Below are 22,397 nucleotides of genomic sequence, written 5' to 3' on the forward strand. Positions count from 1 at the left end.
ATGGTTTACTTTAGTGCAACTAAAATGGCTTATTTTATTTTCATTTTCCAAATATATATGTCCTGTGGTTTACTGGTAATAGAACCAAGTTATGTGGTGGTGGCCGTGGTGGTGGATGCGGTGGTAATCCACGGGCAAAGCGGTGAACGCAACATGCAGGCAATCAGGAGGAATGTGGCCTCAGTTGCCGGAGTGCTGAACAACATAACCAGGGCAACCACCAAGATGGCCATCAGGAAAGTGGAAGACTGCATGATGATAAACTGATAGTGTTACTCTGCTTGATCCAGAACTACCTTTTCTACCGATAAATCCCCTATTTATACGAACTCCGAGCTTGGGATACTATTGTTTTATACAGACGCAGCAAATTTGCTTAGATGCTTCTGCAATTGTTCATGAACACTTGCCGCAAGATTATGTGCATTTGCATTGTTCTATTATTTTCATGTAGAACTAACACAAAATACCACTGTTAAACAAATATTAACGTCATACCTGTGCAGCTTTTTATTTGCACATGCTTTCAGCTGAAGTCGGTAGACGGTGAATGCCGGTTACAAAGTAAGATTGAAGCTAATCATGGTATATTCTAACGAGTTCAATGATTGATGCGAATAACAACTATAAAGTGTATTTATAACCGTTACTCGTAGAGTATAAGGGTATACTAGATTCGTTGAAAAGTATCTAACAGGCAGAAGGAAGCGTTTCCGACCATATAAAGTATATATTTTCTTGATCAGGAGCAATAGTCGATACGATTTGGCCAAGTCCGTCTGTCCGTATGAACGTCGAGATCTCAGGAACTATAAAAACTGGAAAGCAAAAGCATTTCAAATGTGAACGAAAAATTGTGATTGCTTGTGATGATGATGAAGAAAATACAGGGGAAAAATAATTTCTCGAAACTTTTTCTGTGAGGGATATATGAAGAGGAATAGTCATGGGTGCCCCTTTTTAAGTTTTGGCGTAACTATATAATATTTCTGGTCTTAGTAGAATATTTTCTCCAGAACGAGATGGTTTACGTTAGTACAACTAAAATGCTTTATTTTTTTTTCATTTTCCAAATATATGTATACAGCCGTGGACGTATAAATAGCACACATCAGAACAGTAACTTTAGATCGATTATTTCAGAAGTATTTGGTTGAAGGACGAATCCATCCAAGTTCTGGAATGACCGGCTCAAAGCCCTGACCTAAATCCTATAGAAAATCTATGGAATGATGTCAAGGTTATGATATCCAAAAAAAAATTTTCGAATCTTGACGATTTGTGGAAAGGTGTCCAAGAAGCCTGGAACTCCATTGTAAAGGAGAGATGTCAGAAGCTTGTGGAGAGTATGGGTCGAAGATGTAACGCAGTCATCGAAAATCATGGATACTCAACCAAATATTAAATTTGCTTTACATTAATTACTTTTAAACTTATTTTTTATGATTTATTTAAGATATTTTTAAATTGTGCTATTTCTGTGACCACGCATTTTTCGTTGTTTTTTAGTTTTTTAATTTCCACATCTTTTTTTTTAAACATTTATTCATTTTGATTAATTAATTTATTAGTTTATAAGCTAAACTATGAGGAACGAAAGCTGTTTTATTTCCAAGAAATATTTGTTAATTAAAAAAACTATTCCAAAATATGAACTTCATTTTGTGCTATTTATACGTCCACGGCTGTATGTCCTGTGGTTTATTGGTAATGAAGCCAAGTTATCAGGTCTTTTTGGTGGTGGTGGATGCAGTGGTTTGGGATACTATTGTTTTAAACAGACGCAGCAAATTGGCAATTGTTCATGAACACTTGCCGCAAGATTTTGTCCATTTGCATTGTTCTACTATTTTCATGTAGAATTTACACAAAATACCACTGTTAAACAATTATTAACGTCATACCCGTGCAGCTCTTTATTTGCTTTCAGGTGAAGTCGGTAGCCGGTAAATGCCGGATACATTGTAAGATTGAAGCTACTCATTCAAACGAGTTCAATGATTGCGAATAACAACTAGAAAGTATATTTATAAATTGGCTTTGTAATTAATCTGTAAAACTCTATGCCGCACACGTATGTATACATTTGTCAGTTTCTAAGTGTAGTCGAATGTAAAATGTTAAATGTAAACTTTAACAGCGTAGGCTTTACTTTATGATTATTATTACGGCCTCTCTAAGTTTCTAATTCGACTTTAGATCAAGATATGCTTTATATGATCGGAGTCTCTTTCCTCAACCGCTTACATACATCCCAACGAACTCAGTATACGATTAAGGAGTACAAAAATATATTTTCTTTAAGTGTCAACGGTCTAAAAGACACCACAGGCAAACTTATTCAAAGAGGAACTAACAAGACTTTCAATTATATTTTATGTGAATTTTTATGTCTTGTTTCTCGGCACACGCACATGATTGGCCTAGATTGTAACTAAATCCGTTGATTGCCCGATTTTGACCTTGAGGAGGAACTCTGTCCATATTTATGTGTTTATTATCCCACACGAGGAAAACATTTCATTGCATACTTTCTTGCTGGGTGACCAATAAAAGAGCGGAACCGGAAATAACTAACGGGCGCTAGTGTTTGTTTAATTCCGTTTCGGTCGGATTTTATATGGCCAAAAGTGTTTATGCTCTGTGGCCAACACGAAGGACATCAAACACGGCTTTTGTTGACAAGATCTGACGTAAACAGGGCACTTTCCGAAATTGTTTACGAGTGGAATTGATAGCGCTGTGTAACCGATTAGGAGGACGCTCGAAAGTCAATCAGAATCACTTAAATGACTCGAGGCCAATACGCAAAAACGGAAAAAATTATGACGGCATGTCCTGGACTGTGGCCCATGGGACTGCATAAATTCCGATTCGGCATCGCTGAATTATCGCTATCATTCGCACAATAAATGACAATATTTTGCAGCAGCAATGAAAGTTCATGCTGGGCCCCAATAATCTGCGCCGCCATGGCAACGATTTATCTTTATATGCGACTGTTTCGATTTGATTTTGGTCGTAAGTGACCCGGGTCAGCGGCGATTTAAGGTTAACTATCAGTTTGCCAGAATCTTTAAGAACCGTTTAGCCGCCACACGCCAAGGTCGCACCACAATTGACTTGTCTGGGCCGCCCAACTATTAATGCATTGTACGAGGCCCAATTGAGACGAGATAATGAACATCGGTCCGAATCAAGCAGACGGCCAACTTCTGGATCTGAAACTGTAACAGCTGCAGGCGTCCAAATTGGCCATCCGACTGGAGTCGGTTACCAATGCAAGCCATCTCATTTGGCCTTTGTCTATGCCCCTGTGTGCCATAAAGTTTGCCCATGCCACTGTAGTCTGCACTCGGAGAAATAATTGTGATTTTTGTAACTAACCAGCTCTTCCACAAGCAAGCCCTAATATTTATTTATGGTAAAATAAGGTTTTAAGGGCTTTCACATTTTTTAGTAGGTACTTTAAGCTGATGCAATTGAGAAAACAAAAAATTAAAATATAAATTTATATAAAAGTAAGTAATCTGTCAAACTTGAAAATTGACTTAAGGTGTATATATAATTGTTATTTTGATATTATTAAATGTTGAAAAATTTTATGTAGTTTGGTTCAGTGTAAAATAGTTGGCCGTGGGCCAGGCAAACTTATTTGCCTCTTTTAGCAGCGAATGGGTGCAAAGCAAGCCATTTGTAATCAAAATAAAAGCAACTTAAATTTAAACGCTTCTCTGAAATTTATATACACGGCTTTGTTTAAGGCTGAGTAACAACAAATTTCACTCTGAATTTATTAAAAGCTATAAAACTAATTTGTTTTAATTTTTTTAATATAAACAATTATTTATGACAAATGAAGAAGAAAAACAGCCGCATGAATTTTGTGTATGGCGATTACCATTTATATGCACTCACATGCTGGTCGGCCAATAATAATTGCCTATCCTGCGAAACACCATAAAATCCTGATGTCAGTAGGCACAAACAAAAAAAATATAAGAAGACAGGATTGACATTCTCATGTTAAAGTGTTTACGCTCGCTATCAGACATCTAAAATGGCAGTCGTATGGAATATTTTCCCAATTTGCTGCAGGCACACTTTTATGACCACAAAACCTGTTGAAGCGTACTCCGATGCCTCAAGAATGAACCAAATTAATTGGTGACCTGGCGAAATTACTTCATTAGCTGCTAATAGAATTGGCTGTCTCCTGAACGGTGTTGTGGGAAATCAGCCGGAATTTTAGCAATCGGGAGGGCCCTCGACATGATTAATATTGCATTTTGTCAGGGGCGAGACAAAAAACGTCCCACTTGGATGGATGGACTCGCCAACCTTGGGGTAAATAAAAGACAAAACGAAGGACCTGAAATGACAGGATGTACCCTCGTTTGTGTTTTATATGAATAGAGTCCGCTTTTTCGGTCCGGCACCTCCGCCCCAGCCATTAATCTCTATTTCAACGGAAAACATTCAATCAACCCAAGGGCGCGGAACAGGCGGATCTCCTAATTAAAGGCACATTAAACGCTCGTTAAAATTAAAGTGCCACTTAAAGGACAGGTCGAAGGATGTGCGCACCGTTTCCATGGCTCCTTCCCATTCACAGGCAACTTGCGACACTTAATGGGCTATGCAAACGGAAAACTATTGGCAGTATTGAACGAAATGAAAGCGAAAAAAATACTAAATGAAGCATGCAATAGTTGATTGCGTTTTTTAACGCAACTAACTAACTTTAACTAACTTTTGTGCTTTAATAATTAAGAGCCTCCATCTTTAAATAATAAAAATACGTATATTAAACTTTTTACGACCGACTTAAAAATGTATTTTCAATATACATTCAGCACTTACTGAAACAAATGTAAGCCTCTCGTTAAAATATATCTGTAGATAAAATAGGAAAATAATTTATAATTTAGCTCTGCCACTCCACGAAAAATTAGCCGAACAACTAAGAATGCTGTTGACTTTATTTTATTTGAACAGCTTAGTTCATTATAAATATTTCCACTCTTTACTCATCCAATCGATTGTTTTTATTATTTATATAAAAGTCTGCATGTGAATGGCGTCACACAGACAGAGCGAAGCAAAAAGCATTTAACGTATCTCAATAGAAAAGCAATTAAGCTCTTGAGTCTGGTGGAGCAGAGGGATATAAATACTAGCACAGGCAAAAAGCAACAAAAATTATATTTCAAATATTCGAAATTGTATAAAATGTTTGCAATATAAGTATTTATTGGGAAAAGATTTTGACCGTCGTCGGATTATAGTTGTATGCAGATTACGGCTCTGTACGTCGTCCTGATGCCACTACTCGTATCTGCTTGATCCTTGTTGTGAAAAAGTGCATAAAATTTATTCTGGCTTGTCGCTGGCAATAAAATTGTTGGTAAAGAAGTGCCATAAAAGCCTTTAATGGCGCGACTGTCTGTAATTAAAATCCCACACGCGCTGTCGCTCTCGTTTTCCTTAGGCATGAGCATGCATGGCGTATACGTGATGTGAGTGAACTCTAAGCACATGCGACTTTAAAATGCAGTTTAAGTACTTTAATTAAACGGTATTTATTCGAGTGCCCCCATAGTTCCTACTTTATTTTGTAGTTTTATATGATAGCTTCAAACATTGTCTGTGGCCGGAATATGACCCTTGATTTATGGCCATTTGCTCTTCGCTTTCCAAACAGGCTCATAAATACACAAAAAATGGCAAAAACAAATGGCAGATGTTCGGTAACAAATGGCGCTGGTTTTTTCTGTTGCAGTTGATTCAGTTCCCCGTTATGCAACGCGCCAAATATCAAAGAGCCACGAAGTTAACAGATAATACAACTGCAATGCAATTATTGGGCAACTTGGCTCGTGAGCACGATGCGTATACTTAATTTGCCTGTGGTAAATAATGGCAAACCCATTTCGTTTGGTTTTTGTGATTGCGAGGAGCAATATCCGTTAACGCATTTCCCTGGCTCTGCAGCTCGGTTCCCTTAGTCTTCTCTGGTTTATGCTATTCACCGAGCATTTGTCTTAGCCTGGCCTGAACCGAGTTTGACATCCCGATAAGCTACGTTTATTGGAAAAGTTTCGATGCCAACGGCTGGGGTGCCGCCTCGACACTTATTTGAATTTATAACCCAACAAATTGTGCAGCACTCTCCACTGCGTTTGCTGCATTTTAATTAGATGCGAACCTTACGGCCGCCTGAGTGCAGTTCTACTTTTAATAAACACTCTAGACAAAAAACTCATGAAATTAATTAATTTGTATTTTTTGTATTTTATTATATTTTTACGCTTAAAAAATAAAGAGTGATAATTATTTGAGTGTGAGTTACTTTTTAAAGACACTTTAACTATGAAAACAACTGTGTTAAACAATGGAACGAAGTGACCTATAAATAGCTAATCAACTTTTTGTTTTAGTGAAACTAACAGGCAGATTTGCTAGATTAACAGCTTTGGTCTGCCCGCAATGTGACATCTTTTGGTCACGCCTGTCCAAGCTGGCTGACAATTGTGGTGGACGCTTCATTTACGCAAAATTCATTAGCATTTACATACGCTTCATTTTTAATGAACTGACAAATCTGTGCGGCTTCCCCGACCTCTCGCCAGGCCATAAATAAATCCGCGCACAAACACAAATTTCCTCGCGGTCAATAAATCTTTTCCAAAAAATTACACAGAAATGCCTCATGCGTATTTATATGCAAATTAAGATGTTTACAATATTCCCGATGGCTACACTTTGATCTGGGCCAAAATACACGAAGGCGTTCGCTACGATGCCACCAAACAATGAATCATAATTTTATTGACGGATGAGGTATTTGACTTTTTAGACGGCAGTGGCGTCTGCGTTTCCCATTCCACGGAAAAAACGTAAAGCACGCATTTAAAAATAGAACTGCACATAAGAAACTGGTATATGCTCTATAAATTTGAAATACCTTGAGCTAAAATGTTGATAAATGTTCTACCAGTTTACAAATGTTTTTAAATCGTGTTTACAGATCTTTTCATTTTTATAAAAATGTGTTATAAATAAAATTAAAAATTTAGTGCTTATAAATTATTTATAAATAAAAAATAAAAAAAATTGTGAAATATAATGAAGACAAAGATTAATTTTATTTTTATCTGAACTTTATTCATATTTTAGAAGAGCTGTATCTGTTATCTGTGGGCATGATAAGTCAAGTGACTCTATTCACAACAGCATGTGTAGATGAACTCCTATTCATGTGTGGTTAGTCATCAATTTCTTGAAACTGATAATCCATTCCGTCTCATCAATCCCATCATTCATTCATTCATACGTTATAAAACATTTTCCTTTATACTTCACAGCGAACAAACCTAGTCAGCGAATGGAACTTATCGCTTTGAATAAACCGTTAGCGGACTGCTTCGGCTTAACAACTTGTTCTGCGTGTCGGCGTAAATCAAATGCCACTTTGTTGTGCTGCTTATTTCACTTTTGTTGGGGGCAAGTCAATCAAAATATTATTGTACAAGTATATCGCACAAATGGAAACCGTCGACGAACCCGTCACTCGTTGCTCTCACGCCTACAGTTCCGCTGTGCTGCAGCGAAAGGGATCTCGATGCGTAGAACCACCCACAAAGCAACAGCCACCGCACATTCACATTTATATTCACATTCACACTCGTATTCACCCACGACCACCCACCGACGTGCCACTTAAATGAGCTGCAAGTGCCGCGGGTGTGTGTGCCATGAGCTGATGCTTTTCATGGCTTGTTTACAATTAATTAGGATTGTTATGCCGCCATTCGATTCAATAATTTCTTTGTGCTAGACGGTATTTTTTAACAGCCGGTCATAAATTTGCGGTCTTGTTTTGGTAGCGAGCATTAAATTCCGGAATCCGACTGCATTTATGGCCCCACGTCTTGGTGAAGTCTTTGCCTTTGATATTCCATTTGATCTGTTCAGTTATTATATTCCGTAGGAATTAAAACGGAAATGTGATTTAATACTCTTAATAACTCTGATTTAATATTGAAAACGGCCATTACCGCTCAAAGGTCAAAAGGGTATTTATAAGATTTAACACCAAATATGATTTTAATTCCCAATTTGGTTGTAACTACAAATCAAGAAAAAGTATATCGTAAGAAAAAAAACAATTGTTTTAATTGCTTATTTGGCTATTGTTTCGGGTTACCTGCATTCATTACTTGTTTAATTAAGAATCTGATCAAGAAATGATTATCATATCAAATACGAAATATATGCAGACCTTAAAAAACTGGTTTTGTTCCAATTTCTTGGGCGTTCCGATTAATATTTTGCAACACCGTTGATGCTAGACTGAGATAAACCAGAATCGTAGATCTGTTTAGATTTTGGTTATTTGCGCGCGATTGGTCAATGGAATTATACAGACTTCTTTGAATACGATTACCGCTTATTTTTATTTATTTAAAGATTGAACTAAAATTAACAAAATAAACTTGACATAACTTCTTGACATATGAATTCTCTGACAGCTAGGCTTTAAGCCCCTTCTTTATTTATCATGCATCATTATTATGGCAACTGTCAGCTATTTATAATTCAGCCAAATAAAACTTTTTGACTTGCCGGCAGGGTCGCACGCCTTCAAAAAAGTGTGGCATATTAAATGCATATAAAAAGTATATGTAAAATAAGCGATAGCTTGTGCCATTTGAGGAGCAGATTTCGGTGATTGGTTAAGAATTATTTACTTTGCTTCAGAGTTTGCTGTTCGACAGCGAATGCTTTTAAAATGTATTCAACGAATTTCTGATGTTATCAGAAAACTAGTTAAGAAATCGATCTGTTTATAAAGTGAGGATTGTATTCATTTTGCTGCTCTGGTTCGGAATTCGGGGAGTGGTTATATATTTTAAAAGATTAATAGTTTAGTCAGTGGTTACTCATTATTAAATTGCATTTATTTAGTTGAAATATTTACAGATATCGCTCATTCATAATTATCCAATTACTTTGACAACCCAATTCAACCACCATATAAGCTTGTTGTTTTCTCTTTCCCGGAAGAAAGTTAAAGTTGTTCAGCAATAAAGGCTGAACGAGTCAGCGATTGAATTGCGGTTTAGTTGGTGTTTAGGCAATCCGACTATATTGAGCTCCTTCCTTTTGTCAGTACCGATCAAATTCGCTTTTATGAGTACACTCCCACGAGGGGTAACTACGTGTGAAATGCGTGAAACAATGCCATATTTATCGCAACGACAACACCCACAAAGCCAAGAAACCAGATCCGTGGCCAGAGGTATAGGATGAAAGGCATGTGGATTGTACTGAGCAAATACACAAAGCTGCGGCACAGAGCCCTGGCGAAAAGTCACATATCAAATCCTAGCCATATCCACAGCACAGTTTCCAAATGGACGCATCAATCCGCACGTGCCAAGTGGATCCGCCAGCACAGCCATCCCGTCCACACAAAGGGGGATTCGAGATATTCAAACCTAGTAAAGTGCGAAGCTCACTGCCAGTATGTTTGCAAACGCATATATGTGCGATTTCATTAGGGTGGACCAAAAACGGACCTCCCTTCATTTGAAACATACTTTCATCGTTTCAAAAATGGCCTAAAGTTGGTTATTTTATATGTTTTTGATTGAAAATGGAGGACTTTTAATATCCTGAGATAACCTACAGAATCTTTTTTCACTTTTTTCAATTTTAAATCTTTCAATGCACTCTCCTAATTGCAACATGTGCGCCTGGCTAGGAGCCTGTCCAATTAATATACTGTTATGCAAAGCAATCAGTGGGCGTTAAGTGTTTGGTGCTCAACAGATTTTGCAGCTTATAAATTCCATTTAATTTTTCCAGGGGTTTGAAGGAACACGAAAATCGATGGCCGCGGAAAGTAGGCAATTGTATTTTATGGCTTAATTGCTCTAGCACTCCCACCTCAAACACATTGCGTGTATATAGGGCTATCGATGGTTTAGTGAATCTGGCACATCGTCCATTTGAATTGCTAACATGGCTCATACATATAAATGAAATTGAGAGTTTATTGCACAGTCAGTGGGATCGGCTTGGCTTTATTTTGTTGCTGCCACCGCCATTGGCTCTCCACAGAATTGCTTATTTATTTTTTATTTATGCGTTATGACGGTCGCACTGCCTGAGTGCGGCACACAATGCGTATGCGTGATATGAACAAAGGCTCATCGGGGAATTTAAAATAGGAGCAGAAAAGGATTTTAGGCCAAACCGTAAATTGAATGCTTCAATTGCTTTCAGTCTACTATCCATCGAGACAAGTGATAGTAAATTTGCACAAAATGAAACCCACTCAAATTTATTGTGCGGCTGGCAAGGGAATGGTTATCTACGAGTTCTCGTTGCTATTTTCGCAGTGCGCATAAAAATGATGAAGTTCATCGAAACTATTTGACAGCCTTTGACTTTTATGTCGCATAATTGATGGTCGCCCATTGATGGAAAAGGGACCCGACCCAGACAAACAAACGCAGAAAGTCGTTTCGGTCGCCGGCCATAAAAAGTGGATCGACTGGGCGTGTGTGACGAATTAGCATCTTGTATGTGACATTAGGGGAGTTGACAATATTGTCTACATACCAAGAGTAGCTCATAAACCAAATTTATCCTTCTACCAATTTAGCATGTAGGAAATCGGCTTGTGTAAACACTAAGTTTCATTTATAAGCCAGCCCTTATGTGAAAAAGGTAAATCTTGCATCATTTGGGCAGAGTTTAAGAAAAGCATTTAGCAAAGAAGTTAAACATATTTCACTGATATTTGCATGATTTCATTTAGAAAATCTACCAAAGCAATTTAAAACACTCCTGGGAAAATACGGATTTTAACTTCATAAAGCAAAAAACAGCCAACTTGAAAAAAGCCTCAACGAACCATTTTATGTTGCATAACCTTATTGGTCCTCGTAATATTTCGCCAGCTAAATGTGAACTAAAACCTATCTTGTGCTTACCCAAGTGCAACCAAAAATGAACATTAATTATTCAACTGTTATGCAAATTAAGGAAACTTTTTGTGGTTTCATTTACTCATGGCAGCCACATCTTGCCAACATATGCTGCACTTTATGAATAAAAAACCATTTATTTTGGGCTGCACACACGCAGAGCATTTTGTGTTTGCCTGACAAATTGCATTTGAAGAAATTAAAACTAAATGCACTGGGACACTGCGTTATGGCATGCTAATTAGTCCCCAGCAGCGGTTTTCAGCGAATGTTGGCCAATCGCGAGCATGGCTTTCATCCACTGTCTAGACTTCAGACCAAAAAGCGAATTTGTGCGCCAGATAAACATCTTAATGGCCAGGGATTATGATGCAGTGCCCCCTTTTTACCGACAGCCATAAACCATTCGCCCATTGAACCCTCGTCTTGATCCACACTCTCTAAAAAATATATTCACTAAATGTAATTAATGGATATTGAATTAATGACATATAGATGACAATTTCTATGGGTCTGCCAATAACTTGGTCTTAACAAAAGTCTGCAAGATGTCTCAAAAATTAAGATCCCTTTAATATTACATTTCATAATAAAACCCTACCTTAACAAATGTTAAAAATAATTGTTAAGAATCTCAAACAAATATATTAGTGCGAAAACTTTTCAAAAAACTTGTTGCCACGCCCTCAAACCGCCAAAAATTAGTGTTGAAATTGAACTAGCATTCTCTCTTGTTTTCTTTGCTACAGCTCAATGTTTGTACAGTATTACGGCACTCAACAATAGAACATTATTAAAATATGAGGGGTCTTGTTATATCTAGATATATATTTGATAATTTATATTTTTTGATAAGTTAAAAAATAGATCGAAAAAAAACATATAAAATCATCATACGATGATAATGTGCATAATTAGCCTAAATCAGAAATTTCGCACCAGTTAGATCGTCTATTTTGGATTACGTATCTGACGTAGCATAAATCGTATTCATCGGATGCTGATTAAATAGAAAATAGTTATTTAAAAATATACCTCGATCAGACACTATTTACCTTTCCATTATCATTTTAAGTGTGGAGGAGGAATCTATGTAGGCTTTTAAATACCGATTTATACTGCACTGTATAAAATGATAATCCACCATTTGCGCAAGTCGGTCAAATAGCCAATACGCGCCCATAATCAGAAAAAGTCGCAGGCACTGCATGTAACTAAAAAGGATATGAAATAGGTATAGTTTCAATTGAGTCTAGTTCTTTCGTCTAAAAATCGAATTCAAGACACGTCGTAGAGCTTTCGTCCTGATGAGCGAACCTCTTGACTTCCGTCTTTACTTTCCAAATGTAAATGGCTGTTAGGACGAACATTATCGCACTAAAGGTGTTTGGGATTATTAACGGGGTATAACAGTAGCTCCAGACTGTGAACGACGACATTTATATTCGTACCCTTTTTTAATAAACGGTTTCAATAAAAAAAAACACACCTGTAACAGAGCACCCTATATAACCGACATAGGGCAAGTGTCCTGATTTGTCTGGATCATTTTCCCTTATTTGGTTGATTGAAAAAATTACTCCTGTGGGAATAGCAGCCGTACACCAAACAAAGGTGTTATAAATCAGGAATCGATACCGTGGCTCGTCACGATTCAGCGAAGTCAAAAGTTCCCACAAATGGAAGCTGACCACAGAAAGCCATAACAACGATGAAACAATAAAGTAGTATCTGATGTATCCTAGAGTGAATAAATTTTTAAATTCTATGTAATCCAATAATACTCATAAAACAACCTGCGGCAGCACCTGCGGCAGCGCAAATGCCGAGTACTAATTTAAAGTGATCCAAAATCCGAATAAAATACACCATGAACATGGAAAAGATAGAGCAAATAAGACACTTTCCAAGTAAATTCCGAAGCTTCTCAACGGAAAGATAAACTGCCAGAGTAAGTATATAGCATACTATCGATATAATCGTTACTGAAAGTGGTAACACGTTTCTGCAGCACCTTCGATTAATAATCCATATGGTTTCCGGAAAGTCTGAATAGATCTCGGGATAAAGACAGTATTCATCATTGGCCAATATTTTTGCAGATTTGTGGAGGAGTATGGATCCGTCCTGAAAAGGGTTTGATAAGAGTGAAATAGGGAAGCCGAAGCGAATCCAAAATCCAACCTTTAGCATCGTGTACTCATCTCTTTTTAGGCTGACAACCCCGTCGCATAGCGGAAACTCTTCCCTTATAACAAATAATTCTGTGCAATTATGATGTGGTGCCATATTCAGCTCCGCTAATGGCGTTCGCAATATATCCATTTTTGTTAGGTCCAACATTGTTAATTTAAATTCCTTTTCTACGCCATCATTACACTCTCCATTGCTTAAAATATTTTTACGGGCGCAGCAGATTCGAATGCAGGGCCTAACTCTGCAGATACAGGCCCTTAAATTGCTTTTAACCGGAACTTTGGAACCACCCATTAGGTTCTGATAGTTGAATTCGACGGTCAGGTTAGTAGGAATTTCGAAATGTTCATAGATATAGGCATCATTGAACCGTTTAACATGTGAAATATTGATGGTTTTATCGTATTTGCAGAGCGGAAATTCCGCACTCGAATTTTTCGCGATGGCTAGAATAATAAGTTTCAACCACAAAAGCATAATTCGCACGTAAAGTTAAACTCGACTGAGTTTGCACCCAATTTTTGAGTGCTTTAAATAGCTTGCATTGAAATGTTTTGACTTTTGTAGTCAGCAGCAGAGAAAAATAAGGTTTCTGAAATATACACAATTTTCAAACAATATAAGCGGGGTCAATGCCCTAGACCCTCGTAATGTTTGAAACGATCCAACCAATAACCAAAAATAAGTTTTTATACCCGTTACTCGTAGAGTAGATAGGTATACTAGATTCGTTGAACAGCATGTAACAGGCAGAAGAAAGCGATTTCGACCTTAAAAAGTATATATGTATATTCATGATCAGGATCAATAGCCGAGATAGACGCAGCGCAAGTGCGTTTCCACATGATGTCACGACCACTCTTCCCTTTGTTTAATAAAGCTCCATTTCATAAATAAAACATCGGTCAGCTTTTTGAACTGAGTATAAGCTACATAGTTTATTCAATTTCGTGACCTTGAACTATAATTCAAACTATAGCTTTGGGCTATATTGCGGTTATTGGTAAGGACAACCATTTAATTGAACCCAACGTGGAATATTTGTCTAAATTAAAACACAAACAAGCTGGAGAGGCGCTTGCTGCTCGTATCACAGTTGTGTGTGTGTAATGTACGTAGGTGGCACTGGAATGGACTCCTAGTTTGTCGAGTGCAGATGGAGCATGGGCTGAACCCCCTTGTTTGCCCCTTTAAAAGGCGGCCCGCTCTTCAGTGTCGTCCCCTCCATTCACCGTCGTCCCCTTTTCGTGCGGTTTTTGGCTGCCTTTGCGTCTGGCACGCCAATTGAATTTGGCCTTGAGACCCTTGAACGCGCTCGAGCTCTTGAGCACTTTTACTTTCGCCTTGCGCACTTTGCCACTCGACTCGTCACCGCTCACACCCCCTGGCCCCAAGCTCCCCGTTGTGGCACCTCCTGCCACGCCCCCCGCCCCAGCTCCCAGTGGGCGGGTGATGCGCGTAAGTTTGAGGCGTGACCGCGAGATGGCCAAGTCATCTGTGAGCTCGTCAATGGAGCACATAGTGGGCTGGCGCTGCAGTGGCTCCCCGGGGAACTGCAAATCCTCCTCCAGGAGGGAATGGGCATCGCCCACCGATGACAGCTGCGATATTTGCGTCTGGAGCATTCGACGCGGATTATCGAAGAGGTCTTGCCGGCTGCGATTCTGGCCCTGCATCTGAACGCTGTCCATGGACACGCGGTTCAGGCGCACCGACTGACCCGCTGTCGTTCCATTGCCATTGCCATTGGCAGAGCCATTTAGCCCTGTGGTGGTCGTCGCCATGGAAGTCATCGTAGTGCGAACGCTGTCCTGCAGGAATATCAAGGAATAAAGGGATAATCAGGAAGAGAAGGTGCAGTCGCCAGGCATGAAGTTAACTAATGCCATATCTGAAAATCTTTTTAAAAAGTCATATCTCATCTTGCATCAAATACCATTTAATTCTTGGTAAATTTGTCATTAAACCATATTATATGCCTTATTAATCTTTTTCATGTTAAATTAAACAAAATTAATAATAATTTTTCTCAGTGCACTCACCGTTGTGTGCAGCCGTAAGGAGCCCGTTGGATTACGGCGAAGGGCGCTGTAGGTATGAGGAAGCCCCCTTCCCTGATTTTTGCCACCCAGTCCAAAGTGTCTAGCCAAAGTTACCTGAAATGGAAATAAATATATTTTTTAATTGTAGCTTGAAGTGAAACATGAGTAATTATTATTGCAGTATCTATTAATAAACTTGTAACCTGAAGCCTATTCCAATAAAAACGGAAAAAAATGAAAATCCTGTAGCTTAACTCACCTTGAAAGCCTCACGAAACTTGTGGCTCATGATGTTGTAGAGCAGCGGGTTAATACACGTTGAGAGGAAGTAGAGAACACCGGACGTATAGTCGAGGATGCTGAACACGTCGTTGAACCACTGGGACTCGATGCCCGAGGTGGATCCATAGACCGCCATCAGGCGCTGGGCGTGAAAGGGGGCCCAGCAGATAAAGAAGGCCACGGCCACCGCCACTGAAAAAGAAAAAGTCGGATAAGGGAGTGCGATGGAACCATGAGTTATTTCGGATATTTCATATCCTGCTTACCCAGCATCCGGATGACTCGCGTTTGGGCGCTTATCCCCCGGTTCACATCGTAACATCGCCTGGGAAGCGCCTGCAGGAGTCGACTCCGCTTCAACTTCACCCCGATGAGGACATAGAGCACGCAGATGGCCGTCATGGGTCCGCCGAAGAAGAGGAAACCCGACACAGCAAACACATGGGCGAAAAAGTCGTTTTTCATCTGCAGCAGGCATTTCACAAAAAAATATATACGTATTCGCAAGCGATATGATATGGTTTTGGCTTACAGCCACAGCCGGAAGGCAACGGCTGTAAATTTGATTGCCTGAAATGAGTCGGCCCTGGTAAAGGATTGTCGCTATTTGATCCTGAGGTGCTTCTAAATTTGTAAAAGACAATTTGGCTATGTTTAGAAAGTCTAAGCAGAAATGTTAGATGCGTACATTTTTAATTGAGCTCTCATTACATTGCGTGTCATTATACGGAATATATCCGTATGCTCATTGTTCATTTAAAGCTAAGTGAATTACAATGCGTTTACCGAGGGTTGAATTAATGTGATAGACAATTCTTTAAACTATGCACAAAGACCTTATAGGAACTAACTATTCGGAAAACAGATAATGGCTCAAAGGATCAAAAGAACCGGTTCGGCTAATCAATTAACCAGGTAACTCATAACTGGGCAAACGATTGAGTTTGTCGCATCAATCATACGCACCGTGCACGATGTTCCCATGCCCTGCATCACCACGGAGAACTGGATGGCTTGGGGCAGGGCCAGCAAAAGGGCAGCTATCCAGATGGCAAATATGAACTTTACGGCCCGTGACAACTTGGACATCGTGTGCTGCCTGTATCGAAAGCAGAACCAATTAGGCAAGTTTGGGACAAAACGAAAATGGGCAGTGGATGGAATGTGGGCTCTATTACCTGAACGGATGACAAATGGCAATATATCGCTCTACTGTGAAGGCGGTAATGGTCAGAACTGTCGCATTGGCCGCCGTTTCCGATAGAACGCTCTCCAATATGCAGATGCTGTCGCTGAAGGGATAATTATCCGGGTGCCAGAGGTTATAGAGGTCCTGCGGCATTCCTAAGAAGAATATAAGACGTATAACACGAATAAATAGGTATACATACACCTACAAAGACTATATGTTATATGGCTTAATGTATACAGAAATCACTTTACAATATTTCAATCCAAAATATTTTACATAGTACGAACAGTTTTAAGCTACTTGTGCTTTGCAGTTGTTTGGCAATTGGTTAAGTGTTGATAATAAATAATTAGGGAATTTGCAGTTTATATGAATTGTATAAGAAAACCTGAGGTGTCGAGATGCGAATCGATTTGACCTTCTGCCGAATATCTGACTCTAGATTTCATTGTTAATTTACTAATTTCAATTTAATATGCCCCAGTTCCCTTTATTGTTTGCACTACTGAACTGAATTAAATTGTTATTCGAAAACCATGAAAATGATAGTTTTGCACTCACCTGAGCATAACAAAATCATGTCGGATATAGCCAGGTTAAATAGATAAAAGTTTGTGGCCGTGTGCATAAAGTTGTTCCGCGAAATGACGATGCAAGTGATGAGGTTGCCCAGAACGCCAGCGATAAATATGAGGGCGTAGCCCACGCTTAGGGTGGCCAGCAGAGAAAGTGGGGTCATCGAGGTCACCGTTGGCAGCAGCTCGTTCGGCTCAAGGCCCTGAAGAAGGCTCGTCAGGTTGTCCGCGGAGATGTTCAGCACTTGCGTCAGATTTAAAAGGAATTTCTCATTGTGAAACAGTTGCAGATCGGTTGCCAGGACACCGGAACTGTTAGTGGGCAGCATTTTGACTGCCATGGGGTGTGTGTGTGTGGAGTGTGTGCTGTTGTGCTTTTGTGTCCCCTGGTAGCAGTATATGCGCACTATTATTTTCGAATTTCTTTGGAAATTTCAGACTTCTGCTCATGTATTCTTAATCGAAGCTTTCGCTCGCAGACAATGTTTTCATAACGCCCCTTACGGGGGCTCATCAATTTCGACTTAGGCCAGAGCCACTCCACTTGCAATCTGTTGTCATGAGTGTAGGATTAAATTTCGTGTCAGCTGTGTGCGTTAAGGTGGACCCTATGAGCTATTTCAACCAAACTATGCTATTAGAATTTCTAGAAATTGAAATAAAATTGGTCATTTTTCGATCAAGAGTTTTATTGCTAACTGAAGTGGTTCCAGTTTCATTAAAAATGCTTTAAAATGGTCTGTTTAAGCCTTTGACTTTTGAATAAAATTTAGAAGTTCTTAATGCAAATTAAGGTGGTTTCGTTTAGTTAAAATTATTGATTGTTCTTTAATTTTAAACATGTTCACAAATATCTTTAAGAGTATGGTTTAAGAACAGTTAAGTAATGTAAGAAATATAGATTATATGTTAAACTATAACATGAAAACTTTTAAATTTGTTTCGGACTCTTTTGATGCTGTTGCCATTGCGTTTAGCCCAGTTTAGTAAATTACCATAAATTATACATAAACACAATTTGGTTGGTAGACTGTTTAGCTCGCGAAGGTCCACCCTAGAGAGCGCGTCTTAAAGCGTGTTTGTGTCCTGTGTGTTTACCTGGCATCCTGGGAAACTGGCAGGCGGCAGTCAGGCGTGTCCTAGCGAAAGACCAGGCTCAGGGCGAGTGGAAGCTGAAAATGAATTTGAATTGCTAAGTGGCATTTAGGCAAAATATTTGTGTACACGGGATGAATTTAAGGATGTTGCTACAAGGCTCAGAAGGCGCACGCCACTCCGCCTCCCGCCCAACCAGGCCGACCGGGTGGCAAACAAATGAAACGAGCCAGAAGCTCAAGGTCAGGTGGTGGATGAGCTGGACAAGGAGAAGAAGATGGCAAATGGACACCGGGTGACTTAATAACATTAACATAGTTTTATTCCATTCAGATGATGAGTGATTTCGGCTGCTGCTGTTATTCACATTCTGCCTATATTTTTCGTTATTGTTGCTGCTGACCGCTGTTGACCGTTTTTGGTCGTTTTCATTATCATTATCATAAAAAAGTTTCTACAATATATGCACGGCCAAAAGAATGCTGTCGAATTAGGTTTTATTATATTGTATACTCGATCAAACTGGTTTCCATTTATTCATTTTTCTTCGTTTTTCGTTTCGTTGCCCGATGATTTCGATGATCCACCGTGTATCATCCCACCGAAAATTATGCACCCGCCCATGTCCATAAAGTGTAATTTTTGTATTTGGTTTACTATTATTTTCCATATTTTGCGTTTGGCAAGCCGGTTCGCATAAGGCATAATATGTTATTATAGATTCTGCACCATTAGTGTTTCGGGGTCAATGGATTTCACTGGCAATCTGGAGATCTTAAGGCCCCGATAATGCCTTATTTATTTTCAACTTGTTTACAACTGTTTCAACGCTCCTGTTTGGGGCTTTTCATTCCACCTAATGGCAATTAATTATATTTTTCGACTCTCGCCCGGCTATCGTTTGTGCATTTAAAACACGTTTAATTTAAATTTATCAAACGATGCCTGCCACATTTTTCGGAATGCATTTATTTTTTATGGCTTTGAACTGTTTTGATTTTGTCACTCTGCGAGCATTTCGCATTTGCGAGCATTGCACTCAGTACTCCTCCCTTTCTTCGACTCACTTTCTCTGGATTGGGATTTCGTTTTGTTTTTTCTGGTATTTTATTGAAATATAGCTAATCAGTTTTTACCATGTGCTAAATGTTGACTAATGACCGCAACGCGTTGGGCTTAATTTGACACACACATTCACAGAATTAATGGCTTTAACTATTTGTGTATGGCACTGATTAATTCTGGTACGTACAACGATTCTCCGAAACGAAAAATTATGACTGAGGGGCACGAGCAAATTGATGGTTTTCCCGATATCTCGTTTTATTTCGTTGTCAAGAAATCCGAAAATTTAAGAACCGAAAGAGCGACGGCGGCGGCTACAGCAACGGGCCGCAGCATCCGACTGAATGGGTTTTTGGCCAAAATATCTTGGCAACGAAGTCCGTTCGGGCCACGGCCGTTAACAGCGACGCAACAGAGACGTCGGCAGCGAACAACTACCGGTTGCTTTTCGGCTCTCTGCGACGGCGCGCTGTGGGTTTTGGGCACCATATGAAGGGTCGCCCGGCAAAAGGGTAATAAAAATGCAAATAATTCTGGAGTGTCAAGCAGTTTATCTTATTTAGTGCCGTATTAATTTGCCCATGGCGGCAAATTGTTTGATTATTATGTTAAGAGAGCCAAAGGACAATGCTAATGCCGACCTTGTCGCCCACTTAAAACCCAACTAAGCCCACGACCACAATCAATTTAAGTGAAGGCAGCGCGGTAAAGGTGAAGTGGTCGCTCAAAGAATAAAAACAGAAAAACTGCATGCACTAAAGTGGCGCCCACTTTAAAAATAAAAGTGGTTTTTCTGTAAACTTTATATTGAATAAAAATAGAAATATACCACATTTCCCACCATTCATTTTCATTACCTTGCACCGCGCCAATATTGCATGTAACCTCCACTTTATGTAGCGCTTTCTGTACAAAACTTTTATTCCTGGATTACTGAAGCGAGGACAACTAAATTGCTTAAAATTAATTTGTGAAACCACTTTGTACGCAGTTGAGCCCCAGACATCAAGTCACAAAAGTGGACATGATTCCGTGGTTTTATGATCAGTCAAAGGGAGATTTTATTGGTGCCCCGGGGTCTAACTTTTATGACTATGTGCGGGAAAATCTATCAGAGCTTTGCGGCACATAAAATGTGTATTTTCCTATCCCAGCGCTGGTGCGATATATATTAGGAGCAAACAAATGTAGCAAATGTATATGGGACGTTTGGAAAATCGAATTGCGAGGCAATCAAATCAAGTCCATTGCATGCATTCAATTTCTCAATTTTTATGTAAATAATTCGAAACAATTTTTTGGCACTTAATCAAAACAAAGTCCTAAACAAACAATGAATACTGGGTGGTGTAGGATAAAAAAAATAGGGTCGGAGTTCTCATTTCTTTGTCAGAGGCCCTACAACGTTTCCCTCTTAATCTCTACATCGAGTATCTCATGAATTCAAAGGAAGGGAAAACAGAGCACGTGCTGCAAAGGCATTCCCAGTCAAAACTTTGGCTGCCAATTGTTGACGAAAGCCGAGAAAAATGGGCAAGAAAAAGGAAAACGGGGGAGATTTTCGTTTGCTTTGCTCTTTATGAACATTGGACATGACATCAGATTCGGGGCGTCTTGTTTGGCATTTTGAAGTTTTGCCTTTTGCCCAGGACTCTGTCATCAGGCGACGGCGGCATCCTCGTCAGCAGTTTGGTTGAATTTTTGTGCAAGTTTCCAATTCATTTAGTTTTATTGCACTCAGGGAGGGGAGGCCAAAAGTCATTTGCAGTTCGACCAACCCGTTGCCGCGCACTGCTTTCCCTAACTTTCACCTAAGTACAGGCAATATTATATTAGAGTTGGGTCTTATATGAATAAATATGAAACTTGTCTGCCAGGACCTGATAGTGGATACGAGCCCAGACATTTAAAATATTTCGAATTGGCTCATTTCACATTTCAAGGAACTCTAGCAAGTCGAATAAGGAATGCCACATCAAAAAAAAATGCATGTGTGAGTTGAATATGTGAATAAGCTTGAAATCGACAATTTTTTCATAGTATTGTTATAGTTCTGTTTATTCTTAACTTAAAAAATGTTAATTCATATAATTAAACGCTTGTTTTGTTGGTTTTCTTATCATGAACTAAAGAATTACTTATGTAAGTTTTCGTTTGCTTTTATGCATCAGAGTATAACCTTTTCTGCAAAGCTTCAGTTTTCTTTACTAAGCGCCACCAATTTATTGAACCTTCGCACGCGCTCAACAAGTCGTTGACAAAATTTCATAGCTCGTGGCTAATTGTGACCTTCGATTGGCCAAATGAAGCCAGACTTCCACATGCACTGCAAGGCCATTCAAATAATTGAATTCCCGAAGAAAAAAATGGAGGTGTGCGTGTTGGCTGGAGTTCATTTGGTTAAAAGCCCGGCAATTGCCCTCGTCGGGAAGCCATTACCAGCCAAGATGCCCAATTTCCAACATGAAAGAGGAGCACTTCCCATACACTTTGGCCAACGGGTTGTATGAGTAATGCGAGCTAAGCTGAAAGCGTGGGTTTTGAGTGCCCACTACTCGTATATAGTATGTAAAGAGATATTATTGTCCCGGCCGATAGTTCAATGTTCTCTGCTCCTGTGAAGGCAAAAGGCCAAGGACTCCCGCATTTAGTTTAATTGCAACTAATTAGCCACGACTGAAATTACATGACGCACTCAAAAGTGCTTAAGCCACATTCGCAGAGCCCTCATTTTGGCATCGTTCATCAAGCTACTACGAGCTAATCAGTTACTCTAGTTGTGGTCTTCTGGCCACAACATTATCATTGTGGCCTCACCCAATGCAATCGTAAATCAAGGCCAGAGTCCGAGAGCTTGGACCAACTGCTGTGCCCTCGAGACTGCGGTCGACCCTTTTCGATTAGGATCTAGTAGTCCTTTGTCTTTGACTCTGTAGGTGGCCTACATGTG

At 39.4% G+C, this 22,397-nt stretch overlaps 3 protein-coding genes across 4 annotated transcripts; all 3 read right to left on the minus strand.

Annotated features, from left to right (window-relative positions):
* Nucleotides 1–4: 4 nt before the first annotated feature.
* Nucleotides 5–304, minus strand: LOC120453397. Its single transcript, XM_039638085.2, has one exon. The coding sequence runs from the start codon at nucleotides 252–254 to the stop codon at nucleotides 90–92; it is 165 nt and encodes a 54-aa protein (XP_039494019.1). The 5' UTR covers nucleotides 255–304; the 3' UTR covers nucleotides 5–89.
* An 11,747-nt stretch (nucleotides 305–12,051) lies between these two features.
* On the minus strand, nucleotides 12,052–13,673 carry LOC120454128 (probable G-protein coupled receptor Mth-like 12). The gene is given in 5 exon segments (XM_039639167.1): nucleotides 12,052–12,214; nucleotides 12,264–12,423; nucleotides 12,490–12,741; nucleotides 12,809–13,127; nucleotides 13,185–13,673. Coding segments are annotated over 5 exon segments (1,383 nt in total).
* Nucleotides 13,674–14,162: 489 nt separating this feature from the next.
* Nucleotides 14,163–19,744, minus strand: LOC120451610 (pyrokinin-1 receptor). Of its 2 annotated transcripts, XM_039635444.1 has the most exons (9): nucleotides 19,519–19,744; nucleotides 18,386–18,459; nucleotides 17,274–17,531; nucleotides 16,699–16,864; nucleotides 16,487–16,619; nucleotides 15,787–15,985; nucleotides 15,498–15,712; nucleotides 15,239–15,352; nucleotides 14,163–15,007 (listed from the first exon to the last, which is right to left on the minus strand). In XM_039635444.1, the coding sequence occupies exons 2-9, from the start codon at nucleotides 18,390–18,392 to the stop codon at nucleotides 14,387–14,389; spliced, it is 1,713 nt and encodes a 570-aa protein (XP_039491378.1). In that variant the 5' UTR covers nucleotides 18,393–18,459; nucleotides 19,519–19,744; the 3' UTR covers nucleotides 14,163–14,386. The 2 variants fall into 2 exon arrangements, with proteins under 2 accessions (XP_039491378.1, XP_039491377.1); XM_039635443.2 differs by lacking the exons at nucleotides 18,386–18,459; nucleotides 19,519–19,744 and having other exon boundaries at nucleotides 17,274–17,738.
* Nucleotides 19,745–22,397: the final 2,653 nt, after the last annotated feature.

The sequence above is a fragment of the Drosophila santomea genome, chromosome 3R (assembly GCF_016746245.2).
Source record: "Drosophila santomea strain STO CAGO 1482 chromosome 3R, Prin_Dsan_1.1, whole genome shotgun sequence".
NCBI classification, from domain to species: Eukaryota; Metazoa; Arthropoda; class Insecta; order Diptera; family Drosophilidae; genus Drosophila; species Drosophila santomea.